This window comes from Vulpes lagopus, chromosome 8 (genome assembly GCF_018345385.1).
Source record: "Vulpes lagopus strain Blue_001 chromosome 8, ASM1834538v1, whole genome shotgun sequence".
Classification (NCBI taxonomy): Eukaryota; Metazoa; Chordata; class Mammalia; order Carnivora; family Canidae; genus Vulpes; species Vulpes lagopus.
Window position 1 is genome coordinate 33,766,658 of NC_054831.1, and position 22,032 is coordinate 33,788,689.

Here is a 22,032-nt window from a genome sequence, read left to right on the forward strand (position 1 = left end):
CTGAAGGCGGCACTAAACCACTGAGCCACCTGGGCTGCCCCGAAGTTAGCATTATCTTGATATAAATTTTATACAGATAATATTAGGAAAAAGTATGTTATCATGTATACCATTAATAATTTTAAGTACAATCTGCTCTACTTTTGTTACAGCACATAAAACACTTTTTAAGTAAAAGTCATTTTTCAAGCAGTTGGTTTCATGCTTATTCCTTTTAGCTTTTTTGTTTTTTGTCTATTTGATCTCTCTGAAATTGCCACTGTAATAATCTAATACTGCCCAGTTCATGATCAGTTTGGCTTCAGTTAAGCAATTGATATGTTTAAGGCTGTTTGAATGTATTTCCTTATTTTTATGCTTCTCTTATGGTATCACATTTGTCACCATTAAAAACAGAAGATTCTTGGGGCACCTGGGTGGCTCAGTCCGTTAAACATCTAACTAGAGCTTAGAAGATCATGATCTCAGGGTCCTGGGATCAAGCCCTGACTCAGGCTCCCTGCTCAGCAGGGAGTCTACTTCTCCCTCTCTTTTTGCCCCTCCCCCTGCTTGTGCGCGCTCTCTCTCCCTCTCTCTCTCTCTAATAAATAAAATCTAAACAACAAAACAAAACAAAACAAACCCTGGAAGATTCGTCTTTTTCAATAAAACTTTTGGATTGGAATACTCTCATTTCGCAGAGACATTTAATATAAAAATAAATAGTAGTCGATAAGTGTTGGGGGGAATAAATTATTTGAGTGTTTGCAGAGGATTTACTAGGCACAAAAGCTACAAAAAAAGAGAACTCTCTATTTGGAGTTTATAATCTAATTAGGGAAAACTCAGGAAAATACATGGAAACTCTTCCCTTAATATGTTGAACATATTAAGAGAGGTACAATAATTGAACACAACTTTCAGGCATTTTTATTAAGGACAAATTTTGGACAGTGCTTTGAATAAAAGAGCTAACTGTTAATTCTCCTGGAAGTTTGGGAGTTGATCTTAGTGGATAGTAATGAAGCAAAAGGAAAAAGCAAGGTATATAGGGAACATGAATGTTACAGTGTTTCACTTTCCATCTGCATCCCTGAAGAAATCCAGAGTAAATAGTATTAAATAGCACATTACTATAGGCTAAGAATATTTTTGCTGTAATGTTGTTTTAGGTTTCCTTATTGATCAATGAATCTAGAATAACTGTGTTATCCTTAACTAAAATTGTCCAAGATATGAATTAATGGAAGATCCCAATCAAGCTATTGAATGGTTAATGCAACTAATCAGTGTTGTTCCAACTGATTCTAGAGCTTTGTCTAAACTAGGAGAACTATATGATAGTGAAGGAGATAAATCCCAAGCATTTCAATATTACTATGAGGTAGGTGTAATCTTATTTTCTATCTACTTTTTAGTTTTTATGAATTGTTATAAAACAGCAAGGCTTTCAATTTTTAAAATTTAGAAATGATTACTAGTTTTTAAATGAATAATGATGTAAAATAAATAAAGCATTTGTGTACTATTAGTTTTTTTATTAATTTTTTAAAAATTTAAAGTACAAATTCATTGTTTCCTTGATACATGATTTTCATCCCTTTGTTAATTCTGTTACCTATTTAACTCATCATCTCTCTCTACATCAAAAAGCTACTGATAGGTAATTTTAAAATATATCAAATGTTAAACTTTCTCAATCATATAGTTTCAAAACTTATGAAGTGCTTATGACAGCTCATACTTTTTTGCTAATAAACTTCACATTGGATAAATTAATCCATTCAGTGGGTAAAATGTTGAGATATAAATTATATGTTGCCACTAATGTTGTATTGTCACATTCCTCATTTTTTCCAGTCTTACAGGTATTTCCCCTCTAACATTGAAGTCATTGAGTGGCTTGGAGCCTATTACATTGACACCCAGTTTTGTGAAAAAGCCATTCAATACTTTGAAAGAGCTTCTCTTATACAGTAAGTTAATTATTCTGATTTCATGTTACTTAAATGTCTTGTGTTGGGATTTTATTTTATCCCTAAATTAGAATCTGATAAACATATTACATTCATGAGCAAATATTAATGAGCATCCGTGTATTTCCATTTTCTTGAATGGTGTTCCATTTTACTTGGTCTTTATTATGATAAATATATTACTCTTTTATGCAAAAATATTTTAAAAATACCTTTCTTAAGGTACTTTTCTTTATTTTTCTTATTCACATTTCAACAAACAAATATTACATCATTATCAAATAGAAAATGACTGACTTGGTCCTAGGACAAGGTTTCATTTCTGAAAGAGTCCTACTAGAAATAAGTTGTATTGATTTCAGTTTATAATCAAGTTACATTGTATATTAAAAACTTTAAAGCTGTCTCTAAGTTCATACTGGAATCGACTCGAAAATACTCGAATCAAATCGAATCGAATTGAAAATACTCAAATTGAATCAAAAATACATGCCTGATTCGAAAATAATTGAAAAATTCTGGTCTGTTTTGTATTGGCCAAATTGAATTTTAACATTAAATGTGACTTTGAATCATTTGAATGATAAAGGAATGCTTAATAATTTGATTGACGTCTGTGTGGAATTTGTGTTAGGTAATTTTTTTAAAATATATTTATTTATTTGAGAGAGAGGGAGTGAAAGAGCTAGCATGAGAAGGGGGAGGGTCAGAGTGAGAAGCAAACTCCCCAGTGAGCAAGGAGTCTGACACAGGCTCAATCTTGGGACTCTGGGATCATGACCCAGGCCAAAGGCAGACACTTACCTGACCAAGCTACTCAGGCACCCCCAGACAATTAATTTGTTAGCTTAGTGAAGCTAACATCATAAAATTTAATGTCATTTAATCTCTTAAATCACATAAATATTTTGAGAATTATAAAACTAATCACCAATACTAAGGGATAGTTTTAATAAGTTTAATTGTATGCTTGGGACTGAAGTTTCATAGGTAATAACAATGTAACTTTTTATTACACTTAATACTAATACCCCTAGCCTTAGCCCATTAGCTCATGTAACACCATTCCTACTTTGAGGCTCCATCTGCCACTATTCCATCCTTGTCTCCTGTTTGTGGATGTTATATATTGACCTCATAGTCATTCTCTTACCTAGTCTATTTCATACTCTCTATGCCATCAGTCATCTAGTTTCACAAATTTAACTTCCCTAACTTCTTTTTTTATTTTTTTAATTTTTTAAAATTTATTTATGATAGTCACACACAGAGAGAGAAAGAGAGAGAGAGGCAGAGACATAGGGGGTGAAGCAGGCTCCATGCACCGGGAGCCCGACGTGGGATTTGATCCCGGGTCTCCAGGATCGCGCCCTGGGCCAAAGGCAGGCGCCAAACCGCTGCGCCACCCAGGGATCCCAACTTCCCTAACTTCATTGATCTTTACCTCCTCTGCAATTCAGCCATCTACATCTTACCGGATTCTGTTTATCACCCAGCCATTTATACCAATAAAATCTCATTAATACCCACTTGTCTGAACATAACCTCCTCTCTTTCCAACTTCCATATAACCTACTTTCCAGTATGCCTTTCTTTGGTAAGACCTCCAATCTTTTGACCTTCCTTTCTCTTACAGTCTTAGTGTCTCCTGGCATTAGTTCTGAGCCTATTTTTTCTAAGCTGCTTAAATGATCACATCTGTTCCATTTCTTGCTTACTTGGTTACTTTTTCTCTTGTTTTACTACCCCATCTGTCCAGTACATTTCAGTTCATGGGTTAATCCAACCATTTATTCCCATACTTATACATAGCATGGGAAGCACTACTGGATATAAATTATGTAATGAGATGGGTTGATGCCATACAGATAAATATTTTGTGAACACTGTTCATCAATCTTTATTTATTTTTATTCATCAGTCTTAAGTGCTCCTAAGTAACTGCCCTTCCTATCCTTCACAGATCTCCTCAATCTCTCTTTCTATTTTAAACTTAAATTTCCCAGAAAATAGAGAAATCTTTTCTAGGAACTCCCTAAATATCTCCCTTTTCGTGCTTTCTGGTTCATTTACTTTCTCTTCCCACCCGTTTTCACCTCCTTCTGTCTGTGTGACAGAGACATTCAGTGTGCGTTTGAGCATTTATTTTCTTGAGCATTTATTTTCTGTACCATACATCTAACTTCCACTTTTTCTCTTTTTTTATATGCTGTCTTTTTGTCGGGGAAATTCTACCTCTACATTAAAATTTAAGCTTTGGGGGCAGTGGAGAGGTCTGTTTTGTATTGGCCAAATATAATTTTAACATTAAATGTGACTTTGAATCATTTAAATGATAAAGGAATGCTTAATAATTTGATATCTGTGTGGAATTTGTGTTAGGTAATTTTTTAAAAATATAAATTGGTTGGTTTATTGGTTCTTATGTCACATAGCTCTTACATATTCCAGAGTAGTTGGCATATAGTTGAATTGAACTACATGACCTATCATTGGTGTTCCTTTACTGTAGAAACTCCTCACTTTGCTGTATTTCTTAGATGTTTATCGTTCTTAGTAATCTGGTATTTTTGGCAAATGTGTTAAGCTTATACTATTGGTTCCTATTTCTCTTTATCCAAAAATCATGTCTTAAAACATCAAGAAATCTTAGTCATAACTAGTCCATTTAATGTAATCTCATTATTAGAGAATTTCATGCACTGGAAATTGTTTCTTAATATTGATTATGAATATAATAAATATGGGATACAACCAAGCAGACCCATATACACACTATAGAAGTTCCAAAGGGAGAAGAGATAGAGAACGGAGCAGAGTGACTCAAGATACAGTGACTGAAACTTGCAAAATTTGAGGAGAGACATGGATCTAAAATTCCAATAAACTCAATGATTTTAAAGTTGGAATAACTTAAAGAGACCTACATCAAGGCACATTATAATAAAACTGTCAAAAAAATAAAAAAAATAAAACTGTCAAAAGACAAAGACTCTTAAATGCAACAAGAAAAAAGTTACTTATCATGTAAAAGAGATCCTCAGATTATCAGATTTTCCAGAAATCTTGGAGGCCAAAAAACGGCAAGATGATACGAAGTGCTAAAATAAAAAACTGTCAGCCAAGAAGTCTATATCTAGCAAAACTATCCTTCAAGAATGGAGTAAGGCAGAAATGGCAGCAAAGTAAGATGCCTAGGTTTGCCTCATCATAGGAATACAACTAGATAACTATCAAATAATCCAAAATACCCCAGAAATCAACCTGAAGACTGGCAGAAGACACCACAACTTCAAGTAATGAGGAAGCCACACTGAAGAATCTAAGATGTATAGAGATGTGGTTTAGGGGAGAAACAGAGCCTGGCTGCTGGGAGAAATAGATCCTGGCTGCTGTACAGGGGAGGGAACCAGGGTTGCAGAGAAGGATGAGAGAGGGGGGAGCACACAGGAATGCACAAGGGGAATATTTCCCTATAGTCATTGGCTTGGAAAGTGAAAGGGGCTGAGTTTTGTGAGTTCTTGCAACCAGAGGTGCTTAAAGCCTGAAGTTTTAAGTGTCAGAGGGCTGGACTACTCTTGGAGAGAAAGCAGGCAAATTACCCAGGGCCATACAGTGTGGAAAAAACGATCTAAAGAGTGCCTAAGGCACATAGTGAGGAGGTTATTTGCCTTCTCAGAGCATGTCCCTGAAAGGCAGCATTCACGGAGAGGACTCTCCAGGAAAAAGGAGCTGGCCAGCAACACTTCCATCACCTCAGTATAAGCACAGGGCCTCCTACAGGAAGCAGCACAGCACTGACACTGGCTACCTAACTTGCTTATGCTAAGCCCCACCCATTGGTGCTCTGGTAGAAATGCCCTTCTAAGATTGGCTTACCTCAGCCCCAGCATAGCAGGCCCCCTCCCCAAGAAAACCAGCACAATCCCATGCCCACATCCCATCTCCCAACCAGAGTTTTGCAGGGCCTCAGTTCTGGTGGAGGTAATGACAAATCTTATTTCACAAGCAGACCAGAATATACCTAGTTAAAATTTATCACATTCAGGCCAGGGACCAAACAGTGCCCGCAGTAGGCAGGGAAAGTCTTTGCAGATGACTAGCCTGAAGGTAGAGCAGCCAGAGCACACACCGTACACTCTGGAAATGTTCCCTGAAGAACCAGGCCCTGGGCACTACATGAACTCTTCTTCATAAGGTCATAAGGTTCATGAACAAGAGACACAACTGCTTTTTCTAGCACACAGAAACATGCAGAGACTTAGACAAAATGAAAAGACGGAGGAATTTATCCCAAATGAAAGAACAGGGTAAGGCCAGAGGTAGAGATCTAAGTGAAACAGATATGAGTAATATGCCCAATGCAGCGTTTAAAGCAGTAATCATAAAGATATTCACTGGATCTGAGAAAAGAATAAAAGACATCAATGAGACCCTTACCACAGAGATAAAAGAGTTAAAAAAAGAATCAGAGATGAAGAGTGCAATAAACACACTTGATGTGATGAACAACAGGCTAGAAGAAGCAGAGGGACAAATTAGTGACCTAGAAGACAGAGTAATGGAAAGCAATGAAACTGAACAAAAGAGAGAAAGGATTATGCAAAATGAAAATAGACTTAGGGACCTCAGTGGCTCCATCAGACATAATAGCATTCATATTATGAGAGTCCCAGAAGAAGAAGAAAGAGAAGAGGGGGCAGAAATTTTATATGAAGAAACAATAACTGAAAACTTTCCTAATCTGAGGAAGCAAACATATCCAGATCTAGAAGACACAGAGAATCCCCATCAAAATCAACAAAAGCAGAGCCACACCAAGACATATTTTTTTTTTATGGAATTTTTAGTCATTTCTTAAATCAACATGCCTTAAGCCCTCTTGTCTCTCCAGCCTTAGCTCTTACTATAACCAAGACATATTTTAATTAAACTGGAAAAATATAGTGACAAGGAAGAATCTTAAAAGCAGCAAGACAAAAGAGGACAGTTACTTATAAGGGAAAACCCATAAGGCTATCAGCAGATTTTTCAGCAGAAACTCTCCAAGCCAGAAGAGAGTGGCATGATATATTCAGAGTGCTGAATGGGAAAAATATGCCACCAAGAATACTCTATCCAGCAAGGCTAATATTCAAAATAGAAGGAGAAATAGTTTCACAGACAAAAATTAAAGGAGTTCATGACCACTAAACCAGCTCTGCAAGAAATACTAAAGGGGATTCTCTGAGTGGAAAAGAAAGACCAAAAGTGATAATAAGAAAGTAGGAGACACAAAAGCAGTGAAAATGAATGTTTCTATAAGAAATCATTCAAGGAACTCACAAAGGGATGTAAAATATGACACCATATACCTAAAACAAGGGGAGGAAAGATTTAAAGAATGGGTTGAAATTTGAACAATCATCATGCAGAAGATGCCAAATACAAGCTAATGATAACCACAAATCAAAACTACTAATAAATATGCAAGGAATAAAGAGAAAGAAATCCAAACATATTACTAAAGAAAACCAAACCAGGAAAGATAAGAAAGGATCAGAGAAAATCTCTAGAAACAACTGCAAAACAAGTAACAAAATAGCAATAAATATGTCTATCAATTATTACTTTAAATGTAAATTACTAAATGTTCCAGAAGACATAGGGTGTCAGAACAGCTAAAAAACAAAACAAAACAAAAAAACAATACCCCTCCATATGCTGCCTACAGGAAACTCATTTTAGATCTAAAGATACCTGTAGATTGAAAGCGAGGGGATAGAGAAACATCTGCTATGCAAATGGATGTCAAAAGAAAGCTGGAGTAACAATACTTATATTGGACAAACTAGACTTTAAAACAAAAGCTGTAACAAGAGACAAAGAAGGGCACTAAATAATTACAAAAGGGACAATCCAAAAGAAGATATAACAATTGTATAAATAGTTATGGACCCACCATAGAAGCACTCAAAATACATAAAGCAATAACAAACATAAAGGAACTAACTGATGATAATATAATCATAGTAGGGGACTTTAACCCCCACTTACATCAAAGGACAGATTATCCAAACAAAACCAACACGGAAACAGTGGCTTTGCACAACACATGGGAACAGATGATTTAACAGCTATATTCAGAATACTCCATCCTACAACAGCAGAATATATATTCTTTTCAAGTGCACATAGAACATTCTCCAACATAGATCACATGGTAGACCACAATGCAGGCCTCAGCCAATTCAAGAAGATTGACATCATACCATACACCTTTTCTGACTAACACACTATGAAAGTAGAAGTCAACCACAGGAAAAAATCTGGAAAGACCACAAATACATGGAGGTTAAATAACATGCTACTAAACAATGAATGGGTCAACCAGGACATAAAGAAGAAATTTTGAAAGTACATGCAAACAATTGAAAATGAAAACACAAGGCCCCAAAACCTTCCTTGAGGCAAGGAAAATCTCAAGTGAACTATGTAACCTCACACCTGTAGGAGCTAGAAAAAAGAACAACAAATAAAACCTAAAACCATGGGTACTTGGGTGAGCTCAGCGGTTGAGCATCTGCCTTTGGCCCAGGGCGTGATCCCGGAGCCCCGGGATCAAGTCCCACGTTGTGCTCCCTGCGTGGAGCTGCTTCTCCCTCTGCCTGTGTCTCTGCCTCTCTGTGTCTCTCATTAAATAAATAAATAAATAAATAAATAAATAAATAAATAAAATCTTAAAAAAAAAAAACTAAAACTAACAGAAGGGAGAAATAATGAAGATTAGGACAGAAATAAATTATACAGATACTTTAAAAACTCAATAGAACAGATCAATGAAACTAGGAGTTGGTTCTTTGAAAAAACTTTGTAAACCTCTAGCCAGGCTTATCCAGATAAAAAGGAAAGACTTAAATCAGTAAAGTCACAAATGAGAGAGGATAAATAACAGCCAACACCACAGAAATAGTTATCAGAGAATATTCAGAAAAACTATATACCAACAAATTGGACAACCTAGAAGTGATAAATTCCCGGAAACATATTAAGTTACCAGAACTAAGATAGGAAGAAATAGAAAATCGGAAGAAACCAGTATAACCAGCCAGGAAATTGAGTCAGTAGTCAAAAACTCCCCACAAACAAAACTTTAGGACCAGATGACTTCACGGGCAAATTCTACCAAATATTTAAAGAAGAGTAAATACCCATTCTTTCAAAATATTCCAAAAAATAGAAATGAAAGAAAGACTTCCAAATTCATTCTGTGAGCCCAGCTTTACCTTGATACCAAAACCAGATGAAGACAACACTGAAAAAGAACTATAGGCCAGTATCTCTTGTTGAACATAGATGCAAAAGTCCTCAACGAAATGCTCACAAGCCAAGTCCAACAACACATAAAAAAATATATTCACCACAATGAAGTGAGATTTATTCCTGGTTTGCAAAGATGGTTCAATATTTGCACATCAACATGATATATTACATTAATAAGAGAAAAGATAAAAATCATGTGACCACTTCAATAGATGCAGAAAAAGCATTTGACAAAGTACAACATCCATTCCTGATAAAAATCCTCAATAGCGTAGGTTTAGAGGCAACATACTTCAACATAATAAAGACCACATATGAAAAACCCACAGCTAATATCTTAAGTGGAGAAAAACTGACAGCTTTTCCTCTACAGTCAGGAATAAGACAGGGATGTCCACTCTCACAACTTTGATTCAGCATAAAGTCTTAGCCACAGCATTCAGACAACAAAAAGAAATAAAAGGCATCCAAATTGGCAAGGAAGAAGTGAAACTTTCACTATTTGCTAATGACATGATATTCTATGTAGAAACCAAAAAAAAAAACTTTGCCAAAAAACTGCTGGAACTGATACAGGAGTTCAATAAAGTAGCAGGATACAAAACCAACGTACAGAAATCTATACACCAAGAATGAACCAACAGAAAGAGAAATTAAGGAATTAGTCCTATGTACAATCACACTAAAAATAATAAGATTAGGAAGAAACTTAACCAAAATCGTAAAGACCTGTACTCTGAACACTACAAAACTGAAGAGGATACAGAGAAATGGAAAACTATTCCATGCTCATGGATGGGAAGAACAAATACCATTAAAATATCAATACTACCCAAAGCAATCTACACATTTAATGCAATCCCTATCAAAATACCAATAGCGGGATCCCTGGGTGGCGCAGCGGTTTGGCGCCTGCCTTTGGCCCAGGGCGCGATCCTGGAGACCCGGAATCGAGTCCCACGTCGGGCTCCCGGTGCATGGAGCCTGCTTCTCCCTCTGCCTGTGTCTCTGCCTCTCTCTCTCTCTCTGTGACTATCATAAATAAATAAAAAATTTAAAAAAAATAAAAAAAATAAAAAATAAAAAATAAAAAAATAAAAAAATAAAAAAATACCAATAGCCTTCTTCACAGAACTAGAAGAAACAATCCTAAAATTTGTATGAAACCGCAAAAGACCCCAAATAGCCAAAGCAATCTTGAAAAAGTAAAGCAAAGGTGGAAGCATCACAATTCCAGGCTTTAGGTTATGTTACAGAGTGTAGTAATCAAAACCGTTCAGTACTGACACAAAAATATACACAAAGATCAATGGGAAAGAATAGAAAACCCAGAAATGAGCTCACAATTATATCGTCAATTAATTTTCAACAAAGCAGGAATGAATATCCAATGGGGAAAAGACAGTCTCTTCAGCAAGACACTGTGTTGGGAAAACAGAGACGGTGTTGGGAAAACTTGACAGCCACATGCAGAAGAATGAAACTGGACCATTCTCTTTCACCATACACAAAGATAAACCATAAAATCCTAAAAGACCATAAAAATCCTAGAAGAGAGCACAGGCAATAAGAGAGCACAGCTCTTTGACATCAGCCATAGCAGTTTCTTACTAGATACATCTTCTGAGGTAAGGGAAACAAAAGCAAAAATAAACTATTGGGGCTACATCAAAACAAAAAGTTTCTACACAGTGAAGTAAACAATCAACAAAACTAAAAGACAACCTGTAGGGTGGAAGAAGATAATTGACCTGTCCAATAAAAGGTTAGTATCCAAAATATGTAAAGAACTTATAAAACTCAACACCCAAAAAACAAATCCAATTTAAAAATGAGCAGAAGACATGCACAAACATTTCTCCAGAGAAGACATACAGATGGCCAACAGACACATGAGAAGATGCCCATCACTTATCAGGGAAATGCAACTCAAAACCACAATGAGATATCTCCTCATATCTATCAGAATGGCTAAAAACAACACAAAAAATAACAGGTGTTGGCTAGAATGTGAAGGAAGAGGAACCCTCTTGCACTATTGGTAGAAATGCAAATTGATTCAAACACTGTAGAACATAATATAGAGGTTCCTCAAAACGTTAAAAATGGAACTACCCTATGATTCAGCAATCACACTACTAGGTATTTACCCAAAGAATGCAAAAATACTAATTCAAAGGGATATTTGCATACTGATATTTATAGCAACATTATTTACAATAGCCAATTATGGAGACTGCCCAAATGTCCATCAGCTGATGACTGGATAAAGAAAACTGTGCGTGTGTGTGTGTGTGTGTGTGTGTGTACGTACGTACACTGGAATATTATTCAGCCGTATAACAAAATAAAATCTTGCCATTTGCAATGAGAATATAATGGTAAGTGAAATAAGCCAGTCAGAGAAAGACTAATACCATATGATTTCACTTACACGTGGAATTTAAGAAACAAAACAAATAAGCAAAGGGAAAAAAGAGAAGCAAAGGAAGAAACAGACTTTTAACTATAGAGAACAAGCTGATTGTTAGCGGAGGGGAGATGGGCAGGGCCGTGTGTTAAATAGGTGATGGTGATTAAGCAGTGCACTTGTTATGATGAGCACCAGGTCATGTGTGGAAGTGTTGAATCTTCTGTTGTATACCTGAAACTAATATAACACTGTATGTTAACTAGAATTTAAATAAAATCTTTTAAAATTTTAAAAATAGGGCAGCCCCAGTGGCTCGGCGGTTTAGCACCACCTTTGGCCTGGGGCGTGATCCTGGGGTCCCAGGATCGAGCCTGCTTCTCCCTCTGCCTGTGTCTCTGCCCCCCCCCCCCCCGTGTGTGTCTCTCATGAATAAAGAAAATATTTTTTAAAAAATTTTTAAATAAAGTAGGAGTCAGCAACTACCCATTACCACCCATTGCCTGTTTTTTTTTATGGCCTGAGAGCTAAGACTTTTTCATATATATAAAGATTTTATTTACTTATCTGAGAGAGAGCATTAGGGGGTGGGGGATGCAGAGGGAGCCCGATGTAGGACTCTACCCCAGGACTCCTCGGATCACAACCTGAGCCAAAGGCAGACAATCACTGAGCCACCCAAGTGCCTAAAGGGGTGTTTTTTTATGGAAAAGTATTTGGTGGTTCCTCAGAAGGCTATCCTTAGAATTACCATATGATCCCACAATTCAGCTTGTAGGTGTATACTAAGGAATTGAAAGCTGAAACTCAAAAAGATTTTTGTACATGCATATCCACAGCATTTTTCGCAATAGCCAAAAGGTGGAAACAACCATCACTGATGAATGGATAAGCAACAAAATGTGGTTATACACATGCAATGGAGTATATTATTCAGCCATAAAGAAGAATGACATTCTTACACATGCTACAACATGAAGGACCAGGAAAACATCATGCTAAGTGAAAGAAGCCAGGCACAGAAGGACAAATATGGTGTGATCTCACTTGTATGAAATATCAAGAATGGGCACATATTAGAGGTTACTAGAATCTGGGGGGAGAAATGAAGAATTATTACTTAATGGTTGTGTGATTTCTGTTTGGCTATTGGAAAAGGTTTTGAAAAGGCAGTGGTCATGATGGCACAACATTCTGAATATAATAAATGCCACTGAATTGTACCACCCCAAAATGTCCTAAAATGGCAAAAATTTTGTTTATTTTAATCATAATTTTAAAAAATTAATGTGCTACACTAAAAACCTTTGAATAATACACTTTAAATGGGTGTATTATATATTAATGCATTGTATTGCAATAAAGCTATAAAAAGAGGGTACCTAGTATATTATTTCATTCATGTAAAGTTCAGAAAGGCTAAATCAGTGTTAAAAAGTCAGGATAGGGGATCCCTGGGTGGCGCAGCAGTTTGGCGCCTGCCTTTGGCCCAGGGCGCGATCCTGGAGACCCGGGATCGAATCCCACATCAGGCTCCCGGTGCATGGAGCCTGCTTCTCCCTCCGCCTGTGTCTCTGCCTCTCTCTCTCTCTCTCTGTGACTATCATAAATAAATAAAAAATTTAAAAAAAAAGTCAGGATAGTAGTTGCCTTTGTGGATGAAGGAGGTAATGTTGGAAGGAAGTGTGAAGGAAGCTTCTGGCAACATTCTATTTCTTGAATTCTAGGATAGTTACATGAGGGTTCACTTTATAATAGTTTATTGAGCTGTATAATTTTGTGTACTTTTACATATGTGTTATACTTCACAATAAAAAATTTTAAAATTAAAGAATAAAGACAATATGAGCAAGGAAAGGCAACCTTGCCCAACCCTGGGGGAGCCATTTGGAAATGTAGGGAGAGGGGCATTTTTATTATGATGATGGGGAAGCACTGTGGGCATTAGGTAGGCAGCCACCAAGGACAGTAAACATTCAGTAATGTGTACAGGACCTGTACCGTGAGTTGTCTCAGCCTAAATGCCAATAGCACCTTCACCAAATGCTGCATTAGAACATGTTAATAGTATGATTGTGTTTTAAGAGTTAATCTTGGGCAGCCGGGGTGGCTCAGCGTTTAGCGCCACCTTCAGCCCAGGGTGTGATCTTGGAGACCCGGGATTGAGTCCCATATCAGGCTCCCTGCATGGAGCCTGCTTCTCCCTCTGACTGTGTCTCTGCCTCTCTCTCTCTCTCTCTCTCTCTCTCTCTGTCTGTCTCTCATGAATAAATAAAAACTTTAATAAAAATTATTTAATCTTAAAACTCTAAAGTCTTTTCTCTGGGGCCAGTGTATTCAGAGAAGCATCCTCTGATATGCATCAGGAATGTAAGGCTGGCTGCTGCCATTCCAGCAGCTGAAAGGCTGGGCTGAGGATTCCATTGTTCCAGAAGCAGACTCTCTGCTTCATCCTCCAGTTTTCTGTCCAGCACCTCCAATCAGCTGGGGCTCCTGGGCTGGAGCCTTCCTGAGAAGCTCCTGGAGGCAAGGAGTTATTCCCTGACCACACAGAGGGGGTGTCCCACTGCTTCTCCATCACATTTCCAGTCTGTTTTCCTTTTTTGTAGTTTTATGCCTTATGCCTCCTTCCTCAATGCTGGTGATTCCAGTTCTTGAGCATTTCTGATGTTTGCAGGGAAGATCTGAGCACCTGTCTTCAGTATGCTGTTTACAAGCACTTGAATTTTACCTTTCTTTGCCCTACTAAAGTCCGTTTCCATTTTTTTTATCTGTCATCCATCATTTATATATGGTTTTATATGATTTGAGTTTCATCTGAGATTGAGTTTATCTGTCTTACTCTCCTTGTTTTGGCAGGCTTAATTTCCGGAAAAGACATTGTGAAGTAAAAGGTCTTTACTCTGCCATCTTAAATCCAGAAATTTACTTTCCAGTGGTGCTTACTTATTCCAAATATGGAGATAATAACTCTTCCCTACTTTAGTGATTGAAAAGAATTAATCAATTTTCCACATAACCTTGCACACATATCCATGCACACACTACTTAACTGCTCTGGTGGCTAATTTTTAAATTTCCCAGTAGGTGGCATTCATGAAATAAGGCTTTCCTGAAGAAGAGAGAAGTGGTTATGATAATAACCAGTGTTTATTGTTTACATATATTGTTATTTAATCCTCACAGTAGCTTTACAAAGTAGGTCCTGTTATTGTCCTTGCTTTGTAGATGAGTAAACTTAGTTTATATAACTAAGTTTAAATAACTTACCAAGCTCACAGAATTAATAGATTACCAAATCCCAACCTTGAAGGAAATAATCAAGATATGTACTTAAATATGTAAATGAGGAGGAATTAATGATTAGTGATCACCCTGTATATATCAGGCATCATGCCAAGTCCTAGGAATACAAAAACTCTGCTTCCTTCAGGAATTAATAGTTTAATACGGTACTTGGAAACTAATACAGTATAGTAAATGCAGTACTAAAGAGATTCTAGGACATTAGAAGAGTGCCTAGAACAATCGAATCCTGTCTAGCATGGAAAAGCAGAAATGAGGTTAGAATGAGCCTCTAAGAGAAGATGCTGGTATGTGGAAACACTGGGAGTCTAGAAAATCCAGTGAATGCAGGGGACTCGGTTTCCTGTTTTGATTTGCTGTAGCATGAAATGTTCAGGCACCATGGAAGTGGAGTTGGAGAGGCAGCAAATGGCTAACCATGGATGAACTGGATTAGGACCTAGGGTTTTATCATGTAGTTGGAGAAGAGGTGACATATTTTAAAGAGGGAATTAATGTGGTTAGATACATGTTTTCTTTAGATCAAAGTAGAGAGCTGTGTAGGGAGTGGATTTGAGGTTAAGTAACTTGCCCAAGTAGTAGGGCTGTGATTTAAATCATGATTTAATCTAACTCCAAAGTTCTGATAGGTGTGCCATCAATTTGAGTAGGAATGAGGGTATCTGTCTTTGAAGCCATCAGGTAAATAGAAGGAAGAGTAAAAAGAAATGAGAAAAGCATTCGATTAGTCTTCAGTTCTTCAAATTTTATTTTCTTAGATATTTATACCAGTCTTTAGAAATCCTGGTCATGATACTTATTTTAGAAAAGAAATTCTTGGGCAGCCCCAGTGGCACAGTGGTTTGGCGCCGCCCACAGTCTGGGGTGTGATCCTGGAGACCTGGGATCCAGTCCCTGCATGGAGCCTGCTTCTCCCTCTCCCTCTGCCTGTGTCTCTGCCTCTCTCTCTGTGTCTATGAATAAATAAATAAAATCTTAAAAAAAAAAAAAGAAAGAAAAATTCTTTTAAGAGGAAAGAAAGGACAAATACAATTCTTTTTTTTTTACTCTGTCTTTGGTTGAAGCCTAATTCTTCACACACAAGGTCAAAAGTTGCCTCATGGGTACTAAATTTTCAAGCCTAAATTTCTAATCCTTAGATACTGAGTCAAAGTATAAAATTAGGACAAAGGTAGTGATAATGTTTAAAATAGAATGCAGTGAGGAACACCTGGGTGGCTCAGTGGTTGAGCATCTGCCTTCAGCTCAGAGTTGTGATCCTAGAGTCCTGGGATTGAGTCCCACATTGGGCTCCCTGCATGGAGCCTGCTTCTCCCTCTGCCTATGTCTGCCTCTCTCTCTGTGTCTCTCATGAATATATAAATAAAATCTTTAAAAAATAAGAAAATAAAATAGAATGCAGTGATCTTTAGCCAAACAGGCTAAGTGGTTCACATAAAATCTAAATAAAGGCATGAACCGGATTGAAGGACTCTTAAATTTAAATTTTCTAATATGCATGTGACAGGTAATACGAAGGAAATTGTATGCTAATGTCAATAATAAAGATCTAATCAAAGGTCAAAAAGTATTTGAAAAAAACAGTACTTGAAAGATACTGTAGATAGATAGCTTTATAAAACTGATAATCACAGATTATTTATATTTCATCTCTGATTTCATATAATTTATTCCTTTTATAGGCCTACACAAGTGAAATGGCAGCTGATGGTAGCTAGCTGTTTTAGAAGAAGTGGTAAATGCTTTAATTTTATTCATTTTTTATATAATTTGCTTCTATCTTTTAGGTAATTATGCATGTAACTGTGTTCCAACTGCATATTTGTTTATTAAAACATTAGCTTTTGATTACTACACATATTCAAAGCATTATATGAGAAACATAAGTTAGTCACAGAAAAATAGACATTCTATAGTTTATATTTCCATTTTCTGTTCACATAAGTCTAAACATCCTTGTATGCTCTGCCAAACTTGTAAGACTGTCTCACTCCTGAGAAGCCTGAAGAAGGCCCAGAGCTGGAACAACTGGTATACCAGATAAAACTAGGTATCTTTATGTTTTCGGTAACTGTTTTTATTATATCTTGTACTGCTGACACTTGCCCTGAAGCATGGAGATGTAGTAGTGCTGGACTAACTGTGAAGTAGAATCTCTCTCCTACTGTGAAGTAGAATCTCTCATCAGAGATTAAGCAAGGAGATAAATGTTAACAGATTTGTAATCCCTCTTGTAGAGCCTGCAAATGATTCAGGAAAAGAAATTCCTTGATCCCAGAGGAGCACAGACTGTGACAGTGTTAACAGTGTTCTCATCCTGTTGTGTAGAAGGTTTCTTTCTTTACGTCTGTGAGCTTCTTTAAAATGGGCATCAGAATATATACACAGGAGTCCTCAGAGCATTTAGATGATTTCTTTGCTGTTGTTGTATTTCCTATGATATCTAGAATATCACTGTACTGTATGTATATGTTATTTCTATTAGAGTGAGTTCTGAATTACCAGTGTTCATTACAGTGTCAGTCATATGTGAAATGTACATATAAAGTATTCTGAGTGATTTAAAACAGAAACTCCCTTATGTTACTGAAGTACAGATCTGAAGAAGAGAAGCTGATGTTTATTGAGAGATGCTGGGTGCTGTGGGCTTCCTGACTCTGTTGCATCCAATTCTCACCACAGCTCTTAGAGGATCAGCATGGCTGGCCCTTGTATGTAGTGGGGCTCAGAGATATTGATATTACTTGTTTACTGAGATATTAGCAAAAATCCTTGATCTAAAATTCATTTTTCCTATTCTTTGCTGCTATGAAGCTAAGTTATATTCTAAAACAAAACGCTTTTGATAAACTTTTTAATATTTCAAAATAAAAACTACCAGAAAAGGTTATTTTTCATCTTTTCCAACTAAGTGAATGACATTGAAATTAATGTTAGCTTATCACTTAAATTATTTTTAAATTTGTTGTTCTTCTGAAACAATCATTAATTTTTAAGAAATTGAATAGACCTTAATCTTTGACACTAACATATTTATTTTAAGAACTAAACTAAGTTTTAGTCATCACCCATTTACTTCTGCTCTACCCCTTTTTCAAATTTTTATCTGTACATTTTTTTCCAGAACTTATATTAAGAATGGTTTATATATGCTTGTGGCAAACCTGGAAGTCTTCTTACTAAACCAATAAATGGTGCCAGTGTCTTGGATTAAAATTACTATTTTGCTGAATCTTACTAATTTTGATAATCTACTAGTGTGGTTTTTTTCTCCTTTTTTATTTATAGGTAACTACCAAAAAGCATTAGACACTTACAAGGATATTCACAGAAAATTTCCAGAAAACGTTGAATGTGAGTTTATGTCTTGTAACTTTGAAGCTATCCGTTCTCACATTTTGTGTCCTTGTGTATGATAATTACACTTGCTACAGTAATTACATATATAGCCACCAGCCTATAATTTGTAATACATGTTTACACGTGTGGTTATGGGATCAGAAAATTTGACTATGCAAGTACATTTTATAGAATTTAATTTTTGATGAATTTAAATATACCACTAGGTTCTCTTCAGTAGTAAACAGATCTCTATTTCAAAGTTTTATGAAATTTGAAGACTAATTTTGGGCTATTTTTGATTTTTTAAAGTTCATAAACTGATGTTTTATAGAAAATGCATTTTTTTTAATTTATTTACTTGAGAGCTAGAATGAAAGAGAGAGAATGTGTGCCATGAGCAGGAGGAGAGATGGAGGAAGAGAGAAGCAGGCTCCCCGCTGAGCAGGGAGCCCAGTGCTTGATCGCAGGATACCAGGATCATGACCTGAGCTGAAGGCAGATGCCTAACCAAAGGCTTAACCAACTGCACCGCCCAGGCGCCCCGAAAAGGCATTTTTAACTCTCTACTTAGTATGCAGCTTTCTGAGGTTGAAAAATACTTTGAATTTATGAAAATAGAACAATCATCTTGCTCATATGGATAGCAAATGAATTTTAATGTTACCTTAAGTTTAAAATATTATGTTGGTATATTACTTATTTCCCTTTTGTGAAGTTAGCTTTGTAGAAAATACTCATTTATTCCCCATCTTCTTGCACAATAGGTTTGATGTAACTTAAAGTAATAATGTGAAGTATAACAGGAGTACCAACAACAAAGTCATGATCAAGAAAAATGCAAAATAACCATATTCACATGACATACTCCCATTAAACTGTGTATTTGGCCCTGAATAGCTTTGCAGCTAAAGGAAAGAGAAACAATATAATCAGTTATATAATATTTTCTATTTATGAGGAAACATAAAGTAATTCTTGGGGAAGAAGAAAACATTTCTGATTTTTCATTTATGTTTTGAAACCAAGAGATATGTTAGATAAGCTCAATTAAAGCTACAGCAGCTCCTGGCTTTCATGACATCCTTACAGCAAATAAAATGTTTGAAAGACTTTTAATTTTGTCCTTCAGTGACAGCACTAAACAATGCATTTCAGTTCAGTAAGACAAATCTTTTCTATACCAAGTTTTCCCATGGCTCAGCCTGATCCAGTGATGAGATGTACTGAATGTTCCTTCATTAATATTTTTCTCCATTTGGCTTTTGTGAAAGGTCAACAGCAGAGAGCTCAGAATTATGGCCTTTGGTAGCAGTTTAGGAGCAAGGGCTTTTCTAATGCTGATTAGAAGCAGATTTGTTAATTTACAGCAGTGGTTTGCAAATGCCGTCAGGAAACAGGCTATGTGGAATTACTTGTAAAACTTTAAAAAGCACAAATTCTAGCCCAACCTACAGGGATCTTCATTTAAATTTGCAGTGGATGCAGATATCTTTCATTTCCTATTAATTTTTTTAAAGATTTTTTTGTTTACTTATTTGAAAGAAAAAGAACACAAGGGGGGGCGGGGGGCAGCCCAATGAGGGTCCTGGTCCCAGGACCCCAGATCATGATCCTAGGCAAAAAATCAGAGGCTTAACCAACTGAACCACCCAGGCTCCCTTCCCATTTCTCTTTTAGAAGGTTTTGGTTTTGTTTTTTTTTTAAATGTGATTCTTAATCTCGATCACTTTTTAGGAAACTGGTGATTTAGAGATTGAGAGGTAGCAATAATATCATTTTGTAAAAATGACACAACCCGAAAGTCTGCTAGGCAAGACTTTTCCCCACCTTGGCACCATTGACATTTGGGATCAGATAATTCTGTACTGGGGGAGACCATCATATGGATCATAGAATGTTTTAGCAGCATCCCTGGCCTCTACCAACCAGATGTTCCTAGCACTTACACCTCCTCATTGTGAAAAACAGAAATGTACCGACATTGCCAAATTGCATTGACAGAACTGCTGCTGATTGAGAACCACTGCAGTAGCTTAGTACCTCTGCACTGGACCAGTAAAGGGAGAACCTCCAGCCAAGTCCAAATTTCTTTCTTTATTGAGAGTCTAAGATTTACTCTAAGGAGGGAATGCCTGGCTGGCTCAGTCAGTGGAGCATGTGACTCTTGATCTCAGGGTTGTGAATTTGAGCCCCACATTGGGTGTAGAGGTTACTTACAAATAAAATCTTTTTTTAAAAAAAGATTCTTGAATTATGATCTATGCCATAGGGAATGTTCAAGATGGCTTTGACCTAGATCATTTTCACAGCAAATACAATTTGTCTCTCTTAACTATAGCTATAAAAAAAACATTTGCACTCATGTAATATCTCATTTTGAACAGAACAGTTTTTTGATAAACCCAACAGGATAATTCCATTCTTAAAATGTATTCTTAAGTTATCAAAAGTTAACCTGCTCTATAGAGTTCAGATGACATGCTAAATTTCAGGGAACATCTACCAAAAACATTGATTTTTATTTTACATTAAATAAATACCCCGAAGCCACTCTTTCTAAGGACAGATTGGTAAGAGAAATATTTTAGTATTATTTGTACAATATATAAAAATTACCTTCTTAGTGTGAATTATTAAGATAAATGTATATGTGGGCAATTTATATAATAATGTGTGACATTTTAAATTATTTTAGTACTATTTTGTAATATGTCAGTGGTCATGAATTGTTGACTTTCTTAAAAATTCTTGTGGAGTGTTGGTATACAGCACTGTTGAAGCACTGTGGATGTGGTGAAAAGTAAAACCAATGAAAACCCCTGGGAAGAGAAAGATAATAAACAAATATACATGTCAGTAGTCCTAAATGGTGTAAAGGAAAAGCAGATAAGGACGTGAAGAGTATGGGAAGGGCTCTAAGTAGATGGTGTGGCCTCACCTGAGGGTAGGGCAGGTGGAGAGAATCCATCCTGTCACCTTAGGGCCAGAGAATACAAACTGTAGTTGTTAATAGAAACAAACACTATTTGCAAGTATCAATCCTACTTGTGTTCCAAAAGACTGAGTTTATTGATTTGTTATATTTTCAACACTGGGCATTAATATTTTTCTAAAACTATATTTTGCAATTTAGGTCTCCGTTTCTTGGTTCGTCTCTGTACAGATATTGGATTAAAAGAAGTTCAAGAATATGCAACAAAACTCAAGAGATTGGAAAAAATGAAAGAAATAAGGGAACAGGTATCTCATATGGGCCAAAAACTGCTGTCTGTTAATTTTCAAAATGTCAGTCTTCTGTAGCTCGAACGGTGATTCTGAGAGCTTCTCTTAGGAAAATAAAGTTGAATTATTTTCTGCTGTGGCATAAAAGGAAGAATACCTAAAATTCTAGTTTGAAGATAAAATTCAAGAACCAATTCTTTTTCTTTTCTTTTTTCTTTTTTTATTTTTTTTATTGGAGTTCAGTTTGCCAACATAGATGCTCATCCCATCAAGTGCCCCCCTCAGTGCCCGCCACCCAGCCACCCCCACCCCCCCCACCTCCCTTTCCACCGCCCCCTGCTCATTTCCCACAATACAAAATAACTTACAGGTTAATTTATACAGTTAATTTCAGTTGGAGTATCCTGTGGTCCATGGAAACTAAGAGGCAATTGTATATGATAATAGTACTTTTTCTTTAAGCTGTTTCATTATGTAGTAGAGCATGGCTCTGAG

General features: G+C 36.4%; 1 protein-coding gene across 3 annotated transcripts in view; it reads left to right on the plus strand.

The window, feature by feature from the left end:
* IFT88 (intraflagellar transport 88) overlaps positions 1-22,032 on the plus strand; it is a 131,512-nt gene that overhangs the window by 80,401 nt on the left and 29,079 nt on the right. For all 3 annotated transcript variants that reach the window (XM_041766463.1, XM_041766462.1, XM_041766461.1), the window contains 5 exons: positions 1,213-1,363; positions 1,840-1,955; positions 16,656-16,708; positions 18,262-18,327; positions 21,449-21,555. In XM_041766463.1, coding sequence (XP_041622397.1) covers positions 1,213-1,363; positions 1,840-1,955; positions 16,656-16,708; positions 18,262-18,327; positions 21,449-21,555 — 493 coding nt within the window. The remainder of the gene's footprint in view (positions 1-1,212; positions 1,364-1,839; positions 1,956-16,655; positions 16,709-18,261; positions 18,328-21,448; positions 21,556-22,032) is intronic.